The sequence below is a fragment of the Adiantum capillus-veneris genome, chromosome 17, assembly GCF_014529385.1.
Source record: "Adiantum capillus-veneris isolate H3 chromosome 17, ASM1452938v2, whole genome shotgun sequence".
NCBI lineage: Eukaryota > Viridiplantae > Streptophyta > Polypodiopsida > Polypodiales > Pteridaceae > Adiantum > Adiantum capillus-veneris.
In genome coordinates this window covers 123,814,991-123,838,888 of record NC_140947.1, presented here as the reverse complement: position 1 = coordinate 123,838,888, position 23,898 = coordinate 123,814,991, and the positions used below count along the sequence as shown (strand labels likewise).

Genomic DNA, 23,898 nt, shown 5'->3' with positions numbered 1-23,898 from the left:
GCCCCAAAGACTGGCGCCCCTTTCGGTATTTCTTTTTGTATTAATATGAGTTCAAAGTACAAGAGAGTGGGAGGGTTCTCACTCTCAGGCTCTGCGTCCAGATGCTCTGAGTTGTGAGGGCCCTGCCCACTTATTTATAAGTTACAAGGGATGCCCAAAAGCAGAGTTCCAAAAGTTGTAAGTGAAAAGCCTTCAAAAATAAAGCAATTTATCTCCAAAGCCTTGCTAAAATTAAAGCAATGGGCTCCAAAAGCAACTCAGCGCTGATCCAACGATTTCCGTACAGCTTTTGCCACGTCAGCAGAGCGTAAACCCTGCTTTCCATACGGATGCCACGTCAGCACTCTTCTTCTTTTTCCGCCGGAAAATCCGAGACTACCACGTCAGCATTGTTCCGCGTTTTTCGGGCTTGTCCCTCAAATCCGAGACTGCCACGTCAGCACTGTTCCGCGTTTTTCGAGCTTGTCCCTCCAGTGAGTGTGTCCGGTCTGCTACCCCACTTGATGAGGTGTGTCTATAGCCATGCCACGTCACCGGTTTGTGACACTACTCGACTAACACTAAGGGCTGAGGCTAGTGTATGACAGGTTGTGTGGGCTTAGAGCGCGCAAGAGGATGCGAGCTTGGTGTGTGCTAGCAGGTTCAGGGTGCAAAGCTATGGTGCTAAGGTGGTCTCTGCAAGTTGGTACAGCTAATGGATAAGGATGAAGGACCGGGGGCGGCCTAATGGGTTGTGCACAGCTGGTCACGCACCACACCCACACACACGGTGGAGCAGAGGAGCAACCTCTCAGTTTGCTAACGCGTGAAAAATGGTAAAAGTCTGCAAAGCATTGTTGAGAACTCTTGACTAGGAATCTCATAAAAAAAATTGCCCATGTCAGCATCTTGCAGAATGCCACATGCAATCAAGACGTAAGCATAGCCTTTAAGACCAAAGCATAAGTAATTTCATCCAAAGAGACACCCTCTCTTTGCATCTATTGATGGCACTGCCCTTGTTCCACATATCTTGCAATCAGTGCACTGAAGAGCCCACATTCCGTACAAGAAGTTTGTCTCAGGAACATGTTATGAACCTATAATGGATTGTAGTGTAGATAGATCTGAATTATTAAAAAGATGGAGATACTTTTGAGTGGATACATTGCAGTCGAAGGCATTGTAAAGACCAGCAAACAATTTAAAAGATATGTAATTTAAAAGCAGATAAAGAGCATCTAGTAGTGAGAAAAGTGTGTCGCCCAAGCAAATTAAAGAATGCAAGCGTGAATTGAAGAAACGGAATGCAATGGAGAACTCGAAAAATTGTAGAGCACAACTGACCTGACAATCGAGTATGCATCCCGCACAGGTATGTAAGGTAGAAGAAGAAGGAAACAATGCGAATAGTAAAACTTTTAGGCATGCAATGAGTCAAAGAGTGAAACCAAATCATTATATTGTGCACCTCACACACAAGTGCCAGACAAAAGTATGGTGGAGAGTCGGTTCTGTGTCTCCCCAAAAATTATTAGAAACGGAAGCAATGCCCTGCCCCATAATCTAGTTGTGTAGTCCAAGCAAACACATAGACATGGAGATTTGGATACAAAAATGAACCTTTATGATTAATTGACGGAGGCTTTTATATGTCCATTTATAGATCCTCCCATTGTCAATTTGCAAAGCTTGTCATTGTCACAAAGTGATGACGTGGCTACCAAGAGCAGAAACCCTAATTCCTGAAAACCCTAAATTTCTGCCAGAAACCCTAATTTCTGGAAACCCTAACCCTAACTGCTGGCTGAAAACCCTAAAACAGGCGGCTGAAATGCCACGTGGCAAGCAATACGGATTCCGGAAATTGCGGCGGGATTCACGGCGGAAAAAAAGACCAGCAAGCGACACAAATTGGGCTGCTTTTCTCTACGCATGGGCAAGGGGGGGGGGGGGGGGGAGAAAAATTGATTTGCTTTATTTTTGCTCTGAGAGAGAGAGAGAGAGAGAGAGAGAGAGAGAGAGAGAGAGAGAGAGAGAGAGAATTTTTGCTTTTGTTTTGAAAGATTTTGGGGCTTTGCTTTTGGGCATCCCTTGTAATCTTTAAATAAGCGGTTTAGGGCTCACTCTGGAGAGCATTTGGACGTAGAGTTTGAGAGTGAAACCCTAACCGCTCTCTTGTACTTTGATCATTGATTATTACATAAAGAAATACCGAAAGGGGCGCCAGTCTTTGGGGCCAATATCTCTAGGCATGGAACTCCACCGACGGGCCAGTGCAAATCTATTGTGATCTGTGAATTGTTTTGAAGTGGTTATTTGGTGCTGTCGTGATTGATTCTTGACTTGGAGTATCCAAGTCTGCTACAGTGGTATCAGAGCACGGCCGATTTCTCTTCTACGGGAAATCCGATCCCCAATTTTTTTTCCGTGGCACCTATGGCTTCACACAAGGATCAGTCGACTCCCTCTGCATCTGGAGATGCGGACAGGGATCACAACGAAGATTCCGATAGAGAGTATGGCCCGCCTCGGCCTACTCAGGCGGAGCGACGAGAGATGCAGCGTCGTCAGTTGATGGGCGACGCAACAAAGATGATGCTCAATTTAGCGAAGGACCCAAAATTTGCAAAATATATGAGCGAGACTTCTTTACAGGAAGTGCACGAGCAGTGCAGAAAACCACAACACCACTCCCGAAACCCGCTCTCAAGAAACCTTCTGCTCACAAGAAATATTCAGAGAAGGAATTAGAAAAGGTGGTTGATGCACGGATTGCTCAGCTTTTTGACGCGCAAAAGAAATCCAAAAAGCACGGCAAAAAGCAGAAGAAAGGCACTGACTTCCCGGGTTATTTGGGTCGTCGGTCGACATTTGACAAAGCAAAGAAACAGAAGAAGCGTGTTCACTTTGAAGGAGTACCCAGTTCTTCTTCTTCTTCTTCTTCTTCTTCTGACAGTTCTTCTAGCTCTTCAGATTTCAGCGAAGAAGACAGAAAAGGCAAAAAGCGAAGCAAGAAACAACGCTTCGAAAAGGGCAAAGAAAAAGGCAAAGAAGTCTAAATCTCGCCCAGTGACTGACAATTCTACTGAGGACTCGTCTACAGACAGTTCAGACTCCGTTGACGGAAACTTTTATGTGAACAAGAAGAATTTTTATAAAGCCAACCAGTATGACTTTCTGGAAGATAAAAGCAAGAAAGTCCGAGAGTTTAAGGAAGGTGGAAGGTCGATCAAATTTGACACTTTTTTAGAATACTCAGATGCTTCGAAGGCTTTGTCTTTTATACAGCAATTTGACATCGCTTTCGCGAGAGGACGCTACTCAAAGCACTCCAAGATTCGGAGAGCTGCCTCTTACTTTAAGGGGAATGCTCGCACTTGGTGGTCCACGCTTCTTTTAAACAAGACGGCGCCAGTTAAATGGCTGAAATTTAAGAAGCTTTTTATTTCTTCTTGGTTGACGCAAGAGTATGAACGCGATATACGAGCTGCTTGGAACCATCTTCGGATGACCAAGAAAGATACAATAAATGCTTACTGTGAGAGATTCTGGAGCTCTTGTCTACCCGCCTCTTCATTCAGGAAGATCTCGTTCAGAGAACAAATTGAGCGGTTTACCTTGGGTCTACCTACAGAGATCCGAGATCACTGCTTGGAATAGAAGTCAGCTTCTATTCAGGAGTTGATGAGTCATGCGAAGCGGGGCTTTGCCATTCACTCTAGCAGTCTGACCTACCCCACAGATGAGGCCATGACACAACGAGCCGAACAGACTTCTGGGAATGAAAGTAGAAAGAAAAAGAGCAACCCAGAGAAAAAGGATGCACGACCCAAGCTTACTCCTCAGGAGCGAGCTCGCTTCATCAAGGAGGGGAAGTGCTTTGGATGCGGGGAACAAGGATATATCTCCGCAAAGTGCCCTAAAAGGCACAGAAAGAACATAATGATAAGGACGACGACAGACCTGAGAGTGCGAGAGCAGCTGAGGAACGTGGACGAAAAGGCAAGATGAAAACAGGACTGGTTCTAGACTGTGTGGGTACCAATCCCAACACCATGGACGAGAGTACAGAACTTTGTCGAGCTTGGGGTAAAGTGAAAGATCAAGAGGCCCTCATCTTCTTTGATGGAGGAGCCAAGGGCAACTTCATTTCACCGGAATTGGCGACGCGGCTCAAGATCACTCCCGATCGGATGGGACCACTTGCGGAGGCAGTTCTAGCGACACCCGACAGGGACGTAGCCATTACACCTCTCATTGGCAAACTTCGGTTGCATTGTCAGGGGTATTTGGGGCGCATGAGGACTTCTTCATAATGCCTTTGGAGGGTTGTGATGTTCTCTTAGGGATTCCCTGGTACCACAAGAACAACGCCGTGGTCGATTATCAGGCGAGCAAAGCAACTTTGACTACAGAGAAGGGCACAACCATTGTACTTGATAATAAACTGAAGGGCCAGTCTGTCCCTATTGTATCGGCTTCGGCCATTTCAAAATTAATGAAATCCAGTCTGTTTGTTTACTCGATCTTTATGAAAGAATTGAGCGATAAGGATAGGACAAATATGTCTAAACTTGATGAAGAGCGCCAAGATTTCCTCCACTCTCATGCCGATTGCTTCTCAGAAGGCCTACCAGGCGAGTTACCATCTGCTCGTCCTGAAGATCATACCATTGATCTGATACCTGGAAGCACACCGTAACACCACCGAACAGGCCACCTTACCGTGTGAGCCGAGCACAGAATGAAGAGATAATGAACCAAGTGAAAGACCTCTTGGAAAAGGGTCTTGTCCAGCCTAGTACTTCACCGTATTGCTCTCCAGTGTTGTTGGTTTTGAAGAAAGACGGATCTTGGAGAATGTACATTGATTATAGAGCTCTCAACAAAATCACCATCAAGAACAAATTTCCGATTCCTAGGATCGATGATATACTCGACAGGTGACAGGGATCCTCGTGCTTTAGCAGGATTGACCTGAAGAGTGGATATCATCAGATCCGAATCGCGCCGGGAGATGTCTACAAGACAGCTTTTCGGACTACTTTTGGGTTATTTGAGTTTTTGATGATGCCTTTTGGCTTAACCAATGCTCCTGCGACATTTAACCGGATGATGGACAGGATTTTTCGAGAGTACAGGCTATTTGTTGGCACTTTCTTTGACGACATCATTATTTTCTCCAAGAATGAGGCAGAACACAGAGATCATCTGCTTCAGGTCTTTCAGGCATTACGAGATCACAAGTTAGTGATTAATGCAAAGAAAAGTGAATTTTTCCTACCAGAGATACACTTTTGGGGACACATTGTCTCAGCAGCAACAGGAGTGCAAATGGATCCGGCCAAGATAGAGACGATACGTGATTGGCCCTATTTGAAGAATGTCCATGAAGTTAGAAGCTTCTTGGGACTGTGTTCGTACTACAGGCGGTTCATTCGAAAGTTTGCAGAGGTTGCTTCCCCTTTGCATATCTTGACACACAAAGGAGTCCCTTTCTCGTGGGGATCCACAGAGGTGACTGCCTTTCAGACATTGAAAGAGAAATTGACTACGGGACCAGTTTTGACTTTGCCGGACTTGCAGAAGTCATTTGAAGTATAGTGTGATGCTTGTGGTCGTGGTCTGGGTGCGGTCTTAATGCAAGAAGGCCGTGTCATTGCTTACGAGAGCCGATTGTTCTCAAGGCCGGAGATGACAACACAGATTTATGAGAAAGAGCTTTTGGCGGTTATCCATGCTCTTACTCAGTGGCGGCATTACCTACTTGGAGCAGATTTTACTGTCTTTACAGACTATCAGAGTAAGCGCTACTTCTTGTCACAGAAGCAACTTTCGGAAAAGCAGATGAGGTGGGTGAACATCTTGTCACAGTTTCACTTCCATATTGTCCATGTGCATGGACACAAGAATGTGGTGGCAGATGCTTTGTCTCGAAAGCCGTTGGTTCTAGCTATTTCCGCGATACATCATAGGAGCTTCGAGGATATGGTTGACCAATATGCCACAAATACAGATTTTGCAGACACGGATACGGGCTGGGGACACAGTAGCAGGATACTCCATTTGGGGAAGGCTACTTGATGAGAAAAACCATGTTGTGCGTTACACAGCCGTTGAGGGAAAAGGTTATGACTGAATGCCAGTGTCCACCTTTTACGGGTCACAGCGGCATTGCTACCACCACGAAAGGGGTAGAGAGATACTTCTTTTGGCTGAGACTCAAAAAGGATGTGGAAGAGTTTATGCGCAATTGCTTAGTATGCCAGAAGGTCAAGTTTGACAGCCTTAAGGCACAGGGATTGTTACAGCCTTTACCCATACCCACCCGCCCCTGGAAAAGTATTGCAATGGATTTCATTTTTGATCTCCCGAGCACACAGAGTCGTCACGATGGTATTTGGACTGTTATTGACAGATTTAGCAAACAAGCTCATTTCATTCCAATTCACAGATTTCGCAAACAGGCTCATTTCATTCCAATGAAGAAAACAGTCAAGCCGGATCACTTAGCGAGACTGTTTGTGGCCCAGATCTTCAGATTACATATCATGCCTGAGACGATTGTCTCCGACAGAGACCCCAGATTTACGAGTTTGTTTTGGAAGGCAATTTGGGAGAACATTGGCACGCGGTTGGAATTCTCGTCATCGTTCCACCCGCAGACTGATGGGCAATCTGAGATTGCAAATTCAATGATTCTAGATTTATTGAAGTCTTATATCTTAGATCAGAAGACTGAATGGGAAAAGTACCTACCTTTGGAGGAATTTGCCTACAATAACACGATACACTCTTCGACGGGGAAGGCGCCATTTCAGATTGTTGAAGGTGCTGTGAAGGTGCCACCCTTCCTAAGCACAAAAGATAAGATTTTTGAAGCGGATGAATATACGCAAGACTTAGATACGGCTTTTGCCAAGGTTCGCGAGACTTTGCAGAAGTCTCAAGAACGACAGAAAAAGGCAGCGGATCGCCATCATCGCGACTTGAAATTGAAGGAGGATGATTGGGTGCTCTTACGTTTTGAGAAGGCACGCCTAAGAAAGAAAAAGGGAAAGGAGAGGCTTTTTCCAAAGCTTAGTATGCGATACTACGGACCTTTCCAGATCACTGAAAAGATAAATGATGTCTCCTTCCGATTGAAACTGCTAGATACTTGGAGGATTCACAATGCATTTCATGTGAGTCTCTTGAAACCTTTTAAGGGTGATGTGCCTGATGATGGGAAGCCTGATGAGCAACCCGAAGTGGAAGAAAACGAGGAGATCCTTGTTCGTGAACAGATTTTGGCACATAAGGAAACGAAGAATAAAGGTAAAGTCCGAAGGCGGTTCTTGGTTAAGTTCAAGAACTATCCTGCATTGGATGCAAAGTGGATGGAGGAGGAGGACCTAGGAGATACTCCTCAGATTGTGAAACTTTACCTCGATGCTTTTGGTTTAGCATAGTTTACTCCAAACGGAACCCAGAATTCAGCTTGGCCGGAGATCTGGTGCACTGGGATGCACAAGAGGGGAGTCACTCCGCTCCTTTGTCAACAGATGCCTTGATTTAGATACTAGAGTCACTGATGTCTCTTTGAGCTTCAGGGATACTGAAAGCTGACAGTATTCTGCTATATGACTTTATGAAATGGAATTCTTGATTAAGATACTGATTTTGTTCTTGACTTCTCTTAAGTGCAGGAACTGATAGACGAGATGACTGCAGCATTTTGGTTTGATTGATCTCGAATAGACATGGTTGCAATAGGGGTTAGTCAATCGGACATCGATGAGGTCCCGATTGGATCTAGATGCGATTGCTAGCTACATTGCCGATAAATCATGGTCTAAGATCCGAATGAATGTTGAATGTCCTGTGATGTTCTGTGATGTGACTGTCGATTTAGTAAATGTGCTAGATGTGTGTTCCTAGTACGTAGGGACTAATAGTCAATGTTTGCTAGGACGGTTTATGGCCTCTGTATGTTTTGCAGGCGTAATCGAGGGCGATTACAATGCTTTCAAGAGGGGGGTATGTCACAAAGTGATGACGTGGCTATCGAGAGCAGAAACCCTAATCTGCAAAAACCCTCATTTCTGGAAACCCTCACCCTAACTGCTGGCTGAAACCCTAATGTGGTTGAAACCCCTAAAACAGGCGGCTAAAATGCCACGTGGCAAGTAGTGCCGATTCCGGGAATTGTGGCGCGGAAAAAAAGGCCAGCAAGCGACGCAAATTGGGTTGCTTTTCTCTACGCATGGACAAGAGGAGAGAGAAAAATTGATTTGCTTTATTTTTACTCTCTAAGAGAGAGAGAGAGAGAGAATTTGTTCTGAAAGCTTTTGGGGCTCTGCTTTTGGGCATCCCTTGTAATCTTCAAATAAGCGGTTTAGGGCTCACTCTGGAGAGCATCTGGACGTAGAGTCTAAGAGTGAAACCCTGACTGCTCTCTTGTACTTTGATCATTGATTACTACATAAAGAAATATTGAAAGGGGCGCCAGTCTTTGGGGCCAATATCTCTAGGCACGGAACTCCGCCGGGCCAATGCAAATCTATTGTGATCTGTGAATTGTTTTGAAGTGGTTATTTGGTGCGATCGTGATTGATTCTTGACTGGAGTGTCCAAGTCTCTTACAGTCATGTATGTGAATAAGTCTTCTCTGGCGCAAGGAGCAAGAGATCATGATTAGTAAATACACACAAAGGAGATCACAAAGGAGTTAGATTTTGTCAAAGCTAGTGGCCATGACTCGCAGTGGTGGGATTTGATTGTCACTAGACTCTCGTCTCAACAACATTTTCTTTGTTGAACGTCAAGCCATGGCCTGAGTCAGCATCCACGGAGGGGTCTCTAGGAGTCCTTCAATCACCATCCCTATGGCTACAATCCCTTCTATTGTCACAAGACGGGCACCACGTGCCAATAGAAAAGAGTAGACTGAATAGACTTTTAGCACTTAAATAACAACTGAACTGAGAGAGAGAGAGAGAGAGAGAGAGACGACATGCGACACGGAGTGGCGGAATTCCACCCCAGAGAGTATTGGCCCCAAACCTTGGTGCCCCTTTCGGTGTTTCTTTATATTGCATCAACACAGTAGAAGCTGGTACTCCAGACTCTGCGTCTTCTCCAGGAAGCATGCCAGAGAATGAGCCCTAACCTCATATTTAAAGTCCCTAGGCCCCAAAAGCAGTTTTACATGAAAAGTCTTCAAACTCAAAAGGTTTTGGTCCAAAAACAATGCTAAAAAACTGCCAACGTAAATCACGGAAATCCGTACAGCCTGCCACATCATCAATCAACGCAAACGTGGAAATCCGTACAGCATGCCACGTCATCATGCCAACGCAATTTTCAAAAATTTGTCGTATAGCTGCCACGTCATCACGTTTTGTCGCAAGCCTTTGTGGGTCCTGCTTTATTTTAATTTCTTGATGTCTCTTGGGGCCCCATCGGACGGGGTCCCCATAAGTTGGTAGGACTTCTTCTTCTGTTACGTGTTCTTCTTAGGGTTTAGGCCCCTCGGCCGACATCTGCAAGTTGACTCCCTTCTACAGGGCTTTGACACGTCAGCAGTTTGTGACATCTCCCCTTCTTGAAAGAGAGCAATCGTCCAGGATTACAACATATCTCCAAAACAACTCAAGTTAGCTCAAAAATTTCCGAGGGACAATCAGTTTGCTCTTTTCGTTAAGGAGTTAGCTTCTCCTTTCGGCTCTTTTGATCAAGGAGTTACTTCTCCTTTCGTCGAGATCGGAACTCTGATATTCTGGCGTAGTAAAATTAGCCATCACTCCAAGACCGTACTGATCTTCCACGGGTGTCTTGATGCACTAAAATTACATACCAAGGCAATCTCATCCAATTAGCAATTTTCAGTGATTGGCACATCACAATGCCACACAAATGCTCACATATGCATGTGTAATAGACTTGGACACTCCAAGTCAAGAATCTGCACAACAGCACCCAAATAACCACTCCAAAACAGTTCACAATTCACAATTTATTTGACATTGGCCCGACGGAGTTCCGTGCCTAGAGATATTGGCCCCAAAGACTAGCGCCCCTTTCGGTATTTCTTTTTGTCTAAATCTGAGTTCAAAGTACAAGAGTGCGGGCAGGTGCTCACACTCAAACTCTGCGTCCAGATGCTCTAAGTGGTGAGACCCCTGCCAGCTTAGTAAAAGAGTACGAGGGATGCCAAAAACAGAGCCCCAAAAGCTTCTTTTAAAAGCTAAAAAATCAAAATAAAGCAAAAGCTCTTTTTCTCTCTTTCTCCTATGCTTAATTAAAATAAAGCAAGAACTTCTCCCTCTCTGGCCTGCATTGCGTAGAAAAAGCAAGGACCAAAAGCTGCCAAAAAGCTGTCGTACAGCGCTCAGCCAAGTTGCACTGCTGCCGCAATTCACGCCGCAAATCACGGACGTCCATACTACTGCCACGTGTCATTCCGTACACACTGCCACGTCAGTAGTTAGGGTTTCTTGCAGCACTGGACAGCCACGTCATCATTCAGCACTGGGCAGCCACGTCACAGTTTGTGACATACCCCCCCCTTAAAAGCATTGTAATCGCCCTCGGTTACGCCTGCAAAACAGACAAAGGCCATAAACCGTCTTAGCAGACGCTGACTGTTAGTACCTACGTACTAGGAACACACATCTAGCACACGTACCAATCAACAGTCACATATCATGACATTCAATCTTCTCGGATCTTAGACCATGATTTATCGGCAATGTAGTTAGCAATCGCATCTAGATCCAATCGGGAACTCATAGATGCCCGATTGACTAACTCCTATTGCAACCATGTCTATTCGAGATCATTTAGAACAAAATGCTGCAGTCATTTCGTCTATCAGTTCCTGCACTTAAAAACAAGTCAAGAACAAATCAGTTTTATACTCAGGAATTCCATTTCATAAAGTCCTACAACAGAATACTGTCAACTCTTAGTATCCCTAAAGCTCAAAGAGACATCAGTGACTCTAGTATTCTAAAAATCGAGGCATATGTTGACAAAGGAGCGGAGTAACTCCCCTCTTGTGCAAACCCACTGCACCAGATCTCCGGCCAAGCTGAATTCTGGGTTCCATTTGGAATAGACTATGCTAAACCAAAAGCTTTACACATTCCGAGGAATATCTGCTAGGTCTTCCTCCTCAATTCGCTTTGCATCCATTGCGAAGCAGGTCTTGAATTTAACCAATAACCGTCAGTTCGCTTTACCTTCTTTCTTTCTGTGCCAATTTCTGTTCAAGAACGAGTATCTGCTCATTTTCGTTCAATTTGGGTTGCATATCTAGCTTCCCATCATCGAGCACACCGCCTTCAAAGGGCTTTAAGAGACTCACATAAAAAACATTGTGAATCCTCCAAGTATTCTAGTAGCTTCAGTCCAAAGGAGATATCATTTATCTTTTCGGAAAATCTGGAAAGGTCCACACTATCTCATGCTTAGCTTTCAAAGAAGCCGCTCCTTTCCCTTTTTTTATCTTTCTCGGGACCCAATCCTTCTCCTTCAATTTCAAATCGTGACAACGGTGATCTGCTGCCTTTTTCTGTCTTTCCTGAAATTTCTGCAAAGCCTTCCGGACCAAGTCCCTCGTGAACTGGTCGGCTTCAAAGAAAAATCGTATCTTTCGCGCTAAGGAAGGATAGAACCTTCGTAGCAAATTCAAAAACCTCAAATGGCATCTTCCCCATCAAAGAGTTAAGCGTGTTTCTGTAAGCATATTCCACCAAAGGTAAAAACCTTTCCCAAGTAGTCTTCTGATCCAACCAAGAAGACTTCAACTAATCCAGTACCACTGAATTAGCAATTTTTGATTGCCCGTCAGTCTGCGGGTGGAACGATGACGAGAACTGCAACCGCGTGCCTATATTCTTCCAAATAGCCGTCCGAAACAAACTCGTGAACTTGGGGTCCTTGTCGGAGACAATCGTCTTAGGCATGCCATGTAATCTGAAGACCTGGGCAATAAACAATCGTGCCCACGTGTTCTCGGGAGATACAATCCATTGCAATACTTTCCCAAGGCGGGTATGGGTAAAAGGCTGTAACAATCCCTGTGCTTTATGCCTGCCAAATTTGACCTTCTAGAATACCAAGCAACTGCGCACAAACTCGTCCATATCCTTTCAAGGTGGTGGCAATGCCGCGGTGACTCGTAAAAGACGAACAGTGGCATTCGGTTAGAACCTTTTCCCTCAACGGCTGTGTAACGCACAACATGGTTTTCTTCATCAAGTAGCCATCCCGAATGGAAGAGTCTCTCCCCTTTCTGTATTCAACTGAATATATTGTTCTGTGGCGTACTGATCGACCATATCCTCGAAGTTCCTATGATGGATCGTGGAAATAGCCAGAACCAACGGCTTTCGGGACAAAGTGTTTGCCACCAATTTCTTTTGTCCCTGCACATGGACAATCCGGAAGTAAACCGTGACAAGATGTTTGCCCACTGCATCTGCTTTTTCCGATAGCTGCTTCAGTGACAAGAAGTAGCGTAAACTCAAATCATCTGTGAAACCGTAAAATTGGCTCCGAGTAGGTAATGTCGCCACTGAATAAGAGCATGGATAGCCGCCAAAAGCTCTTTCTCACATATCTGTACTGTCCATTCCGGCCTTAAAAACAATCGGCTCTCATAGGCAATGACATTTGGCCTTCTTGTATTAAGACCGCATCCAGACTACGACCACAAGTATCACAATATACTTCAAACGACTTCTGCAAATCTGGCAAAGTCAAAAACCGGTCCTGTAGTCAAATTATGTTTCAATTCCTGAAAGGCAGTCACTTCTGTGGGTCCCCGCGAGAAAAGGACTCCTTTCTGTGTCAAGATATGCAAAGGGGAAGCAACCTCTGCAAACTTTCGAATGAACTGCCTATAGTACGAACACAATCCCAAGAAGTTTCAAATTTCATGGACATCCTGCAAATCTGGCCAATAATGAATAGTCTCTATCTTGGCCGGATCTATCAGCACTCCTGCTGCTGACACAATGTGTCCCAAAAAGTGTAACTTTGGTAGGAAAATTCATTGTTCTTCGCAATAATCACTAACTTGTGATCGCGTGATGCCTGAAAGACCTGAAGCAGATGATCTCTATGTTCTGCCTCATTCTCGGAGAAAACAATAATATCGTCAAAGAAAGTGCCAACAAATAGCCTTACTCTCGAAAAATCATGTCCATCATCCGGTTAAATGTCGCAAGAGCATTGGTTAAGCCAAAAGGCATCACCAAAAACTCAAATAACCCAAAAGTCGTCCGAAAGGCTGTCTTGTAGACGTCTCCCGACGCGATTCGGATCTGATGATATCCACTCTTCAAATCAATCCTGCTAAAACACGAGGATCTCTGTAATCTGTCGAGTATATCATCGATCCTAGGAATCGGAAATCTGTTCTTGATGGTGATTTTGTTGAGAGCTCTATAATCGATGCACATTCTCCAAGATCCGTCTGTTTTTTTTTCAAAACCAACAACACAGGAGAGCAATACGGTGAAGTACTAGGCTGGACAAGACCCTTTTTCCAAGAGGTCTTTCACTTGGTTCATAATCTCTTCGTTCTGGGCTCGGCTCACACGGTAAGGTGGCCGGTTCGGTGGTGTACTTCCTAGTATCAAATCAATAGTATGATCTTCAGGACGAGCGAATGGTAACTCGCCTGGCAAGCCCTTTGAAAAGCAATCGGCATGAGTGTGGAGAAAATATTGGCATTCTTTTGTTCAGGTCAAAACATATTCGACATTCATCCATCCTTTAGTTCTCTCCCAAAAAAAAGTGAGTAAAGAAACTGAAGTTCATCAAGTACAATCTCTGAGCCCTTCATTTGTCAAAGTCACTTTCTCGGCCCAGTAGTCAACCACGGCATTGTTGTTGTGGTACCAAGGGATTTCAAGTAGAACGTCACAACCTTCCAAGGCAAATACGTAAAACTCCTCGTGCCCTAAACACCCCTGTCATTGCAAACGAAGTTTGCCAATGCTCGGTGTAATGGCAACATCCCGTCCGGGTGCCACTCGAACTACCTCCGCCTGTGGCCTCAACCTATTGGGCGTAATTCCAAATCGAGCCGCCAATTCCCAGTGAAAAGAAGTTGGCCTTGGCTCCTTCAAAAGAGCTTCCTGATCTTTCACTTTGCCCCAAAAGCGGCAAAGTTTGTACTTTCATTCATTTGATTCGGTTTAGGCCCCACGCAATGTGGTACCAGTTCTGCTTTTTATCTGCCTTTTCTGCCACGTTTCTCAACTGCTTTGGAACTTTCTGGCCTTTCTTCATCCTGTTCATTCGGTGCCTTGTTAGGGCACTTCGCGGAGATATGCCCAGTTTCCCCGCATTCAAAGCACTTCCCCTCCTTGAAGTAGAGAGCCTTCTGTTGAGGAGTAAGCTTGGGTCGTGCATCCTTATTTTTTTGTTTTGGATTGCTCTTTCTCTTTCTACTTTCATTTTTCAAAGTCTGTTCGACTCTTTGTGTCATGATCTCATCTGTGGGGTAAGTCAGACTACCAAAGTGAATGGCAAAACCCCGTTTCGCATGACTCATCAACTCCTGAATGGAAGCTGACTTTTGTTCTAAGCAATGATCTCGGATCTCTATAGGTAGACCCAAGCTCCTTGAACGAGATCTTCTTAAACGAAGAGGCGAGCAGAAAAGAGCTCCAGAATCTCTCGCAATAAGCGTCCACTGTATCTTTCTTGGTCATCCTTAAATGGTTCCAAGCAGTTCATATATCACGTTCATACTCTCGAGTCAGCCAAGAAGAAAATAAAAAGCCTCTTGAATTTCAGCCATTTAACTGGCGCAGTCTTGTTTAATAGAAGCATGGACCACCAAGTTCGAGAATTCCCCCTAAAGTTAAAGGCAGCTCTCCGAATCTTAGAGTGTTCTGAGTAACGCCCTCTTGTGAAAGCAATGTCAAACTGCTGTACAAAAGACAAAGCCTTCGAAGCATCTCTATAACCAGAAAACGTGTCAAATTTAATTGACTGTCCACCTTCCTTAAACTCTCTGACTTTCTTGCTTTTGTCTTCCAGAAAGTCATACTAGTTGGCTTTGTAAAATTCTTCTTCTTTGCATAAAAGTTGTCATCAAAGTCCGAACTGTCTGTAAACGAGTCCTCTGTAGAGCTGTCAATGACGGGGAGAGATTTAGACTTCTTTGTCTTTTTCTTGCCCTTTCCTTCTTTGCCTTTTTCTTGCCCTTTCCAAAGCATTGCTTTTTGCTTCGCTTTTTGCCTTTTCGGTCTTCTTCACTCGAGTCAGATGAGCTAGAAGAACTAGAAGAAGAAGAAGAAGAAGAACTGGGTACTCCTTCAAATCAAACACGCTTCTTCTATTTCTTTGCCTTTTCAAATGTCGAGTGACGACCCAAATAACCCGGGAAGTCAGTGCCTTTCTTTTGCTTTTTGCCGTGCTTTTCAGCTTTGTTGTGTGCGTCAAAAAGCTGAGCAATTCGTGCATCAACCACCTCTTCTAATTACTTCTTGGGAGCAGGAGGTTTCTTGAGAGCGGGTTTTGGGGGTGGCGGTGTGGTTTTCTTCCTCCAAAGAGGTCTTGCTCATATATTTCGCCATTTTCGAGTCCTTGGCAAAATTAAGCATCATCTTTGTTGCGTCACTGATCAATCGTTGACGCTCCGCTCCATCCCTCGACGCTCCGCCCGAGTAGGCCGAGGGGGGCCATACTCCTTGCCTGAATCTTCGTTGTGATCCCTTCCCGCATCTTCGGATGCCGAGGGAGTCGATTGATCTTTGTCAGAAGCCATAGGTGCCGCGGAAAAAAATTAGGGATCAGATTTCCCGTAGAAGAGAACTCAGCCGTGCTCTGATACCACTGTAACAGACTTGGACACTCCAAGTCAAGAGTCTACCACAACAGCACCCAAATAACCACTTCAAAACAGTTCACAGTTCACAATTTATTCGACACTGGCCCGGCGGAGTTCTGTGCCTAGAGATATTGGCCCCAAAGACTGGCACCCCTCTTGGTATTTCTTTTTGTATTAATCTGAGTTCAAAGTACAAGAGTGCGGGCAAGCGCTCACACTCAGACTCTGCGTCCAGATGCTCTGAGTGGTGAGACCCCTGCCAGCTTATTTAAAGAGTACAAGGGATGCCAAAAGCAGAGCCCCAAAAGCTTCTTTTAAAAGCTAAAAAATCAAAATAAAGCAAAAGCTCTTTTTCTCTCTTTCTCCTATGCTTTATTAAAATAAAGCAAGAACTTCTCCCTCTCTCTGGCCTGCATTGCGTAGAAAAAGCAATGACCAAAAGCTGCCAAAAAGCTACAGTACAGCACTCAGCCACGTCAGCACTGCTGCCGCAATTCACGCCGCAAGTCACGGACGTCCGTACTGCTGCCACGTGTCATGCCGTACACACTACCACGTCAGCAGTTAGGGTTTCCTGCAATTAGGGTTTCCTGCAGCACTGGACAGCCGCGTCATCATTCAACACTAGGCAGCCACGTCACAGTTTGTGACAGCATGTTACAAGACATAGAAACATAAAGCCGCCGATGAACGCTCCCCCCCAAATAACCATCTAGGTCCGGGCCATGAGCTGTTCAACGACTCCCTCATCACTCCTCCCGCAAATAACCTAAAAAGGTCCGGGTCATGAGATATAGAGGCCTTTTACAACCAAATGCTCCCAGACCGCAGCCTGCATCATTTGGAGGTGCTGAGAGTAACCACTGCTCAGACTTCTTAATACTCCCCCCGTAAATAACCATACAGGTCCGGGCCATGAGTACAAACAACACTTTTCAATCATTCAATACTCCCCCCGCAAATAACCACAAGGGTCCGGGCCATGAGTATGAACAAGCATTCTCAAACATCATTTCTCACTACTCCACCCGGGAGTAATATCACCAATCATTGAAACCAGTATTAAACCAGAGTCGGACAATTCAAATCGGCACCAAGATAGGTTCAAACCAGATACCATCCATTTCAAACAAATTCCAAACACGATCATCAAACAAGTTCTCACACAGATTTCAAACTTACAAAGCAATCTCGACATCAATAGAGCTCAAAAAGTCGCATCAACTCTTGGACAAACAGTGTTTCTTTGGCGGCGATGGTAGTCCAAATATAGCAATCGCACTGGACCTCCAAGGTCATCTGCTCGTGAAGAGACATTTACTGAGAGATGTCGAGAAATTTCAAGTTATAATCTGCTAGGGTTTCCATGGCAAGCATTTCAACATACCCCACTCTGCCAGAAGTTGCACTCCGAAAGAAGATGTCAAAAACCATATAACTTCGAACAAAGATTTTCTTGAAAGCCTACCAAGTCCTTAGAGTGTGCTACTTGGTAGCTATAAAACATCTGCATGGCACTGCCTCTGAGAAAAACAGTGACTCGAAGCAAATCTTGGATCCTTCTTTTGCAAGTGATCTTAATGGCTTATGCCCTGTAAGACATGAGCGGTGAAGATGGGAGTGCACCCGATGCGCGATGTAGTAAAAGTGGGAGTGGCTAGTAAGTCCAGGGTCGGAGCACGAAGCTAAAATTTCCAATGAACTTTGGAAGTGCGATCTTGCTCTGTCTGCTCTTTGGTAGGACCGGTATGCTTTCAGAAAGCACACGCCTGATGCTCTGATACCATTGTCACAAGACGGGCACCACGTGCCAATAGAAAAGAAGAGACTGAACAGACTTTTAACACTTAAATAACAACTGAACTGAGAGAGAGAGAGAGAGAGAGACGACACGCGCTACGAAGTGGCGGAATTCCACCCCAGAGAGTATTGGCCCCAAACCTTGGCGCCCCTTTCGGTATTTCTTTATATTGCATCAACACAGTACAAGACGGAACTCCACGCTCTGCACCTTCTCCAGGTAGCATGCCAGAGAATGAGCCCTAACCTCATATTTAAAGGCCCTAGGCCCCAAAAGCAGTTTTACATGAAAAGCCTTCAAACTCAAAAGCTTTTGGTCCAAAAGCAATGCTAAAAAGCTGCCAGCGGAAATCCATACAACCTGCCACATCATCAGTCAACGCAAAACACGGAAATCCGTATAGCCTGCCACGTCATTATGCGAGCGCAATTTTCAAAAATCTGTCGTACAGCTGCCACGTCATCAGGTTTTGTCACAAGCCTTTGTGGGTCATGCTTTATTTTAATTCCTTGATGTCTCTTGGGGCCCCATCGGACGGGGTCCCCATAAGTTGGTAGGACTTCTTCTTCTTAGGGTTTAGGCCCCTCGGCCGACATCTGCAAGTTGACTCCCTTCTTCAGGGCTTTGGACACATCAGCAGTTTGTGACATCTATATTCATCCTCTCTGTCATGGTCTCTTCATCTTTCATACCTTATCTCACGTTGACTAATGTCTGCATCATCGTGTTGATAATGTCCGCTATGATCACCATCATCATCTCTTCTACGACTTTTGCCATCATGTCAACTATAGTGTTCACTTTCTCTATCATGTCTACCATCACCACGGCTTTTGTGGTCTTCCTCTCCTTTCTACTTGCTCAAGTTCCTTTTGCACATCTTCGATTCTCCGTCTATTACTTGGGACAAAAAGCCCAAGAAAGACTGATCTGCCACTTACGCCATCCGATCTGATTGGGAGACAATGGTCAAGATTAGCCAAATGGCCACATTTGGAGACCTTATTGCCCAAAAAGGCCTTTTGAATAGGACTTCGTGGTTTTCTTATACTCAAAATAACTACAACTTCCAGCATAGAGACTTCTTAGTTGCTTCATGCTTCTCTTCATCAGCCTCGTTGCCGTTATGGCTAGCTTGCTATGAGGGTCACATCAATGTAGGCTGAAGTGTCATCTCTTGGTTGTGAACTAATTAATGTGAATATTTTTGTCTATGACAACGAAGATAGATTTCCTTTGTTGTTATTGCTTCTCATGCGGCCTGTACGACTACCCCAAGAAGCAGCGTCAAGCCTCGTGAAATGAAGACTAAGCGGAAGACCAATATCTCTGTGTGCCCATGTACGTGTGTATGTGTGTGATTTCCTTTGTTGTTATTGCTTCTCATGCGGCCTATACGACTCCAAGAAGCAACATCAAGCCTCATGAAATGAAGACTAAGAGGAAGACCACTATCTCTGTGTGCCCGTGTGTGTGTGTGTGTGTGTGTGTGTGTGTGTGTGTGAGAGAGAGAGAGAGAGTCTAGATCACCTGCTTCTCACTCTTCTGGGTAAGGTAGATGATGAACTCTGCTAACACTTCGTCACCACTCGCCTGGATAAGGGTTGATAAGTAAGGTGGACGAGATTCAATCTGGCCGAACCGCACCTAGCAAGAGCCCTAGGAGCCCTTTATGTTGTCGTCATCATACCAGCCATTGGCATAAAGCCCCACGCAGAATTGAAATGGGTGCCCGAAACCTTGCAAAGTGGTGACAATGTTGGAATGCTCCGACACCTTCGTGCCATCGAACCACAACTTTTAGAACCAAGTGCCATTGAACCACAGTTTTTAGAACCCAGTGCCATTGCTCCGCCAAGAAGCCTGCATGACGATGGTGTCACAAACTGCTGACGTGTCAAGCCACTGAAGAACAGAGCCAACCTGCAATCTCGGCCGAGGGGCCTAAACCCTAAGAAGAAGAAGTTTTACCAACTTGCAATGTCCCATCCGAAGGGGCCCACGTGACCTAAAGACATTAAAGTAAAGCAGGACTCCCAGACACACACACAATTTCCTCTGTGTGAATCACTGATGACGTGGCAGTTGTCAGACCATCCCGAAATTTGCGCTGAACTGTTGACATGGCAGCCTGTACGAAATTCCCTGCTTTCTCATAAACAATTTAGGCCAACCAAGTAAAAGAAGAATGCTCAAATTGGGTATATTGAATAGTTGAAATTTATTTCATTGCATATTTAAATAGTTGTACTCGTTGCAAAGAGCACTCTTGGTACCAAATTGTCTCTCTCTCTCTCTCTCTCTCTCTCTCTCTCTCTCTCTCTCTCTCTCTCACATATATATATGAGAGAGAGAGAGAGAGAGAGAGAGAGAGACACTCTTGCCCTCTGCTACATGTTCCATCAATGACAGGTCCTTGGCTGCGCATCAAATCTCGCCAAGAGGTAATGAGCCCACCTTTCAAGTATGTGGGCACACATCCCAAGATCTGTAGAAGGGAAAGTCTATCCTAGCTACATAATGAGTAAGAAAAGGAGATGCAGAAATCTGAAGTGAGGAGAGGGAGAGCCAACCTTGTCCCAATTTGCCAATTTGCCAATTTGCTCCAGGTTTGCCGATTTATAGAGTAAAAATGGTTCATAATTCTCTTCGCTGACGTAGTATGATCATGCTCTACCTGATCAAGAAGAGGCTCAGTCCTAGCGCTCTTTTGGTTGGGGGGTGGGGGGGGGGGGGGGGAGCGAGAGAGATACCTCTGGTTCTTCATGAGAGTGCGATCCATCAAGACTGGCTGCTGAGATGAGCGCACACAATAGCCAAACGGTAATTGCAAAGCTTTTGCAATGGTCGGCGTGAAATCGACTTCAAATCCGTATGTTATAAATAACCTTTCACAATACTTCGAATCTTGTTTTCTGCGTGCGCTGGTTGTATTCTATGATTCTATGATCTTACAGCCAGCCCAAAGGGAGAGAGAGCTATATAGTCTAAAGGGCATATAGAAATAGCTAAACAGCGCTCCCGCATAGAGTGGACGACCCTTCGCCAAGAGAAAGAGCTTCTCAATGTAATGTGCGCATCTCGTAGCCCTACTCCCGATAGATTACACATTGGTTGGTAGCAACAGCTTAAGCATTTTCAGCCCTATTGTAATGGCAACAGCCAATGTAAAGGCATTTCTCAACTCTATCGGGGTGATTAGAAACGCTCCCAAGCGAAGATGCAAGGGAGGGACGCAATGAAAATAGGCAAAAAGGACGAAGCTACAGCTAGACTCATGGGCGAGCTTTAGCATGTCCGATGGCCTTCCAGAGGCACCTCTAACAGGCCTATGGGGGATCCCTCTAAGAAAAATTAGTCATGCTTGGTTGGTCTTATCATAATAAATCTTCTACTTTTTATTTGCATGGAGAGTCAGTATGCATTTTTGGAATCTCTCATTCGTGGCGGTCTCTTGTAGTAGCTTCTTTTTTTTTTAAGTGTTGACAAGTCAGCTATTTTTATTCCACCAACACCGTGCATCAAGCCGGGTACCCGGGTACCCCAAGGGCGCTTAGTCGGGGTAGAACCCACCACCTTGGTGATGCAAGTCCAACTCTCTTCCAACTAAGCTAGCCCGCTCTCATGTCTGGCATCTTGACTTGAACATCTTTCCTTTGAGAAGATATGAAAACAAGTGATAAAATTATGAGGCCTGCCCTTGAGAGCAACAATGGAAAGTAAAAAAGACCACCTTTGCAATCTAATAAAGGGAGAGAGGGTGGGGGGGGGGGGGGGGGGGGGGGGGGGGGGGGGGGGGGGGAGAGAGAGAGAGAGAGAGAGAGGGCCACCCTCCAAGAAATTGATATTCTATGAGTAGACTGCAATAGCGACAGATACGCATGTGTGTGTCTGTGTGTAAGAATAAGGAAGAGTGTGCTCAAATGTGTAATACACAATGGCATGGTGCTCTACATGTGATAGATTCTCTCAACACGCTTCCAACCACAATCTTTCAATTTCCCTCTCAATGTGCTTCCAACTCCCCTTCCTCTGCACTGTAGCTATTTTTGCTTCTTCCATCTTCTCTTTCTTTTGCTCATTCATGGGCTTGGTGGTCATGCTCTTAGAAGGTGGAGATAGCACACATTAGCTTTGTTTGTGCCGATGCTCTTCGACAATCCTGGTCCGTTTTCACTCAATAAGGGTATGCTTGGCGCCATATTCACCAAAACACGGAGGCATGTTGCTCTACACATGATAAATTCTCTGAACGGGCTTCCAACCATGATCTTTCAATTGTCCTCTCAATGCGCTTCCAACTTTTCTTCCTCTTCAGTACAACTATTTTTGCTTCTTCCATCTTCTCTTTCTTTTGCTCGTTCATGGGCATCCTGGCCATGGCTACTTGCTCTCGGAAGATGGAGATAGCACACATCAACTTTGTTTTTGTCGATGCTCTTTGACAATCCCGATTAGTTACCACTCAATGAGGGTATGCTTAGCGGAATATTCACCAATTGTACCACACACACGATAGCTCTCCATTCTATATATGCATCTGAGGGTAGCATGTACCCATACATCCTGATAGCTACATCTTCAGCCTGACACTCTTTCTACATTTGAGAAAAACACACACACCATCAATGGTTCCTCATCCTCGGAAGATGATCGCCTTCATTGCGAGCTCACACACACACTGTTGTAGAGAGAGAGAGAAAGAGAGAGAGAGAGAGAGAGAGAGCAGTTGCTGAAGCTTCCAAGCCCCAGGTGCCGCTTAAGCTTCCATGGGTAGTCGATGGAGTGTATAGGTCTCACCATTCCACCATTAAAATTCCATGCAACAATAATGGCATCGATAGATTTGACACCGATTTCAAAAGATAACCCCAGCCACTCTATTTTTGTAGGAGGGTAGAACAGGCAAGCCTCCACTTGTGGGCTGACCTGGACACTTCTACTAGCATGGCTATTGGCAACAAGCAAGAGGCTCTCATGTGGATCGAGCAAAGTGGTGACTAGGTAGGCTCCTACATGAGTGGTCCAACATGGCTACATGGATTTTATAGCCACATGGACTTCACTCTTAAACTTTGATATAGATATGAGTGAGACTCCCCCCACCGAGGGCGGCACTACCACCTACAATGGCAAAAAAGAAGAAGAAGAAGAAGTGGGTACACAGAGAGAGAGAGAGAGAGAGAGAGAGAGAGAGAGAGAGAGAGAGAGAGAGAGAAGATAAACATGAAGCCATGTATATCTTCATGAACTTTTTAACCCATGTCAACATTTTTCATACTACCACACACCTTCAAGATGCAAGCATAGATGATTGAATTTGGACAGAAGTTGAGTAAGCTAGAGCCTACCTTGTTGGGTAGCTTTTGCAATCAGTGTAATCCAAGAGATAATATTCAGCAGAGGAAGCAAGAAACCATATCCAAGAGACCCTTGCAAAATATTATCTCTTCCTCAAATGTTGTCTCGCTTTGTATATGTTTGGCGATGCCTTTTCATGAAAGTGCATGCTTTTGAAAGCTCTTTTTCAAGCAATAGAATGCACATATGTACACATAATAGTAGAGGGAGAAATGAAGATCCATTAGTAGTAGATTTGTGCAAATTTTGGAGCCAGAGTTTCTTTTCAAGAGTAATTAGTGATGCATGCGTATTGAAGACATGAGAAAAATTGGGAGAATTTTACGTGTGCAAAGTGAATTGGTTAGTCAGTAAGTAATGAGTGAATTGATTAGCTAGTAAGTTGTGTCGAAACTTCTTTTCAAGCACATAATATTCCATGTTGTGTGATACAAATTACCCAAAGGAAAGAGAAGTGCATTTTGTACTTGTGTAAGAAAGAGAATTGATACATCATTTCTTGCAAAGGCATGACCAAAGGTCTAAAATGCTTGGTTGTCATGTTTCTATAATCATCACCGAAAGTTAGATAATATCCATTTCTATAGAAGAAATCTTGGGTGCATTTGGAGGATAGCCTTGAGGCTTGCATTGAGGACCATTATAAGCAACATATTGTAATCTACTAAAACCAAAAGCTTGGTACAACTAAAGAGTAGAAATCTTGTCATCCTATGGTTGAGCTCCGATCTACTAAAGATGAACAACCAACAATGGTTCACATAAAATTAGAAGCTCTTGTTGAATAGTAGATATGATCCATGAAAAAGTGATATGCTTGCAAGTGTGAGAAAAGGGGAAGGGGGGGGGGGGGGCATTGTACAATTTTCAATGCATGATGTATTGTGGATCCTTGTCAGCTTGATGAGCCCAAACCGTG

General features: G+C 44.7%; 1 protein-coding gene across 1 annotated transcript in view; it reads right to left on the bottom strand.

The window, feature by feature from the left end:
- LOC147438011 (peroxisome biogenesis protein 3-2-like) overlaps positions 1 to 20,526 on the bottom strand; it is a 66,742-nt gene extending 46,216 nt beyond the window's left edge. The window contains exons 1-2 of the mRNA XM_086487390.1: positions 20,372 to 20,526; positions 20,192 to 20,295 (exon numbers count right to left, since the gene is read on the bottom strand). Coding sequence (XP_086343516.1) covers positions 20,192 to 20,259 — 68 coding nt within the window. The 5' untranslated portion in view covers positions 20,260 to 20,295; positions 20,372 to 20,526. The remainder of the gene's footprint in view (positions 1 to 20,191; positions 20,296 to 20,371) is intronic.
- Between the last annotated feature and the right edge of the window lie 3,372 nt (positions 20,527 to 23,898).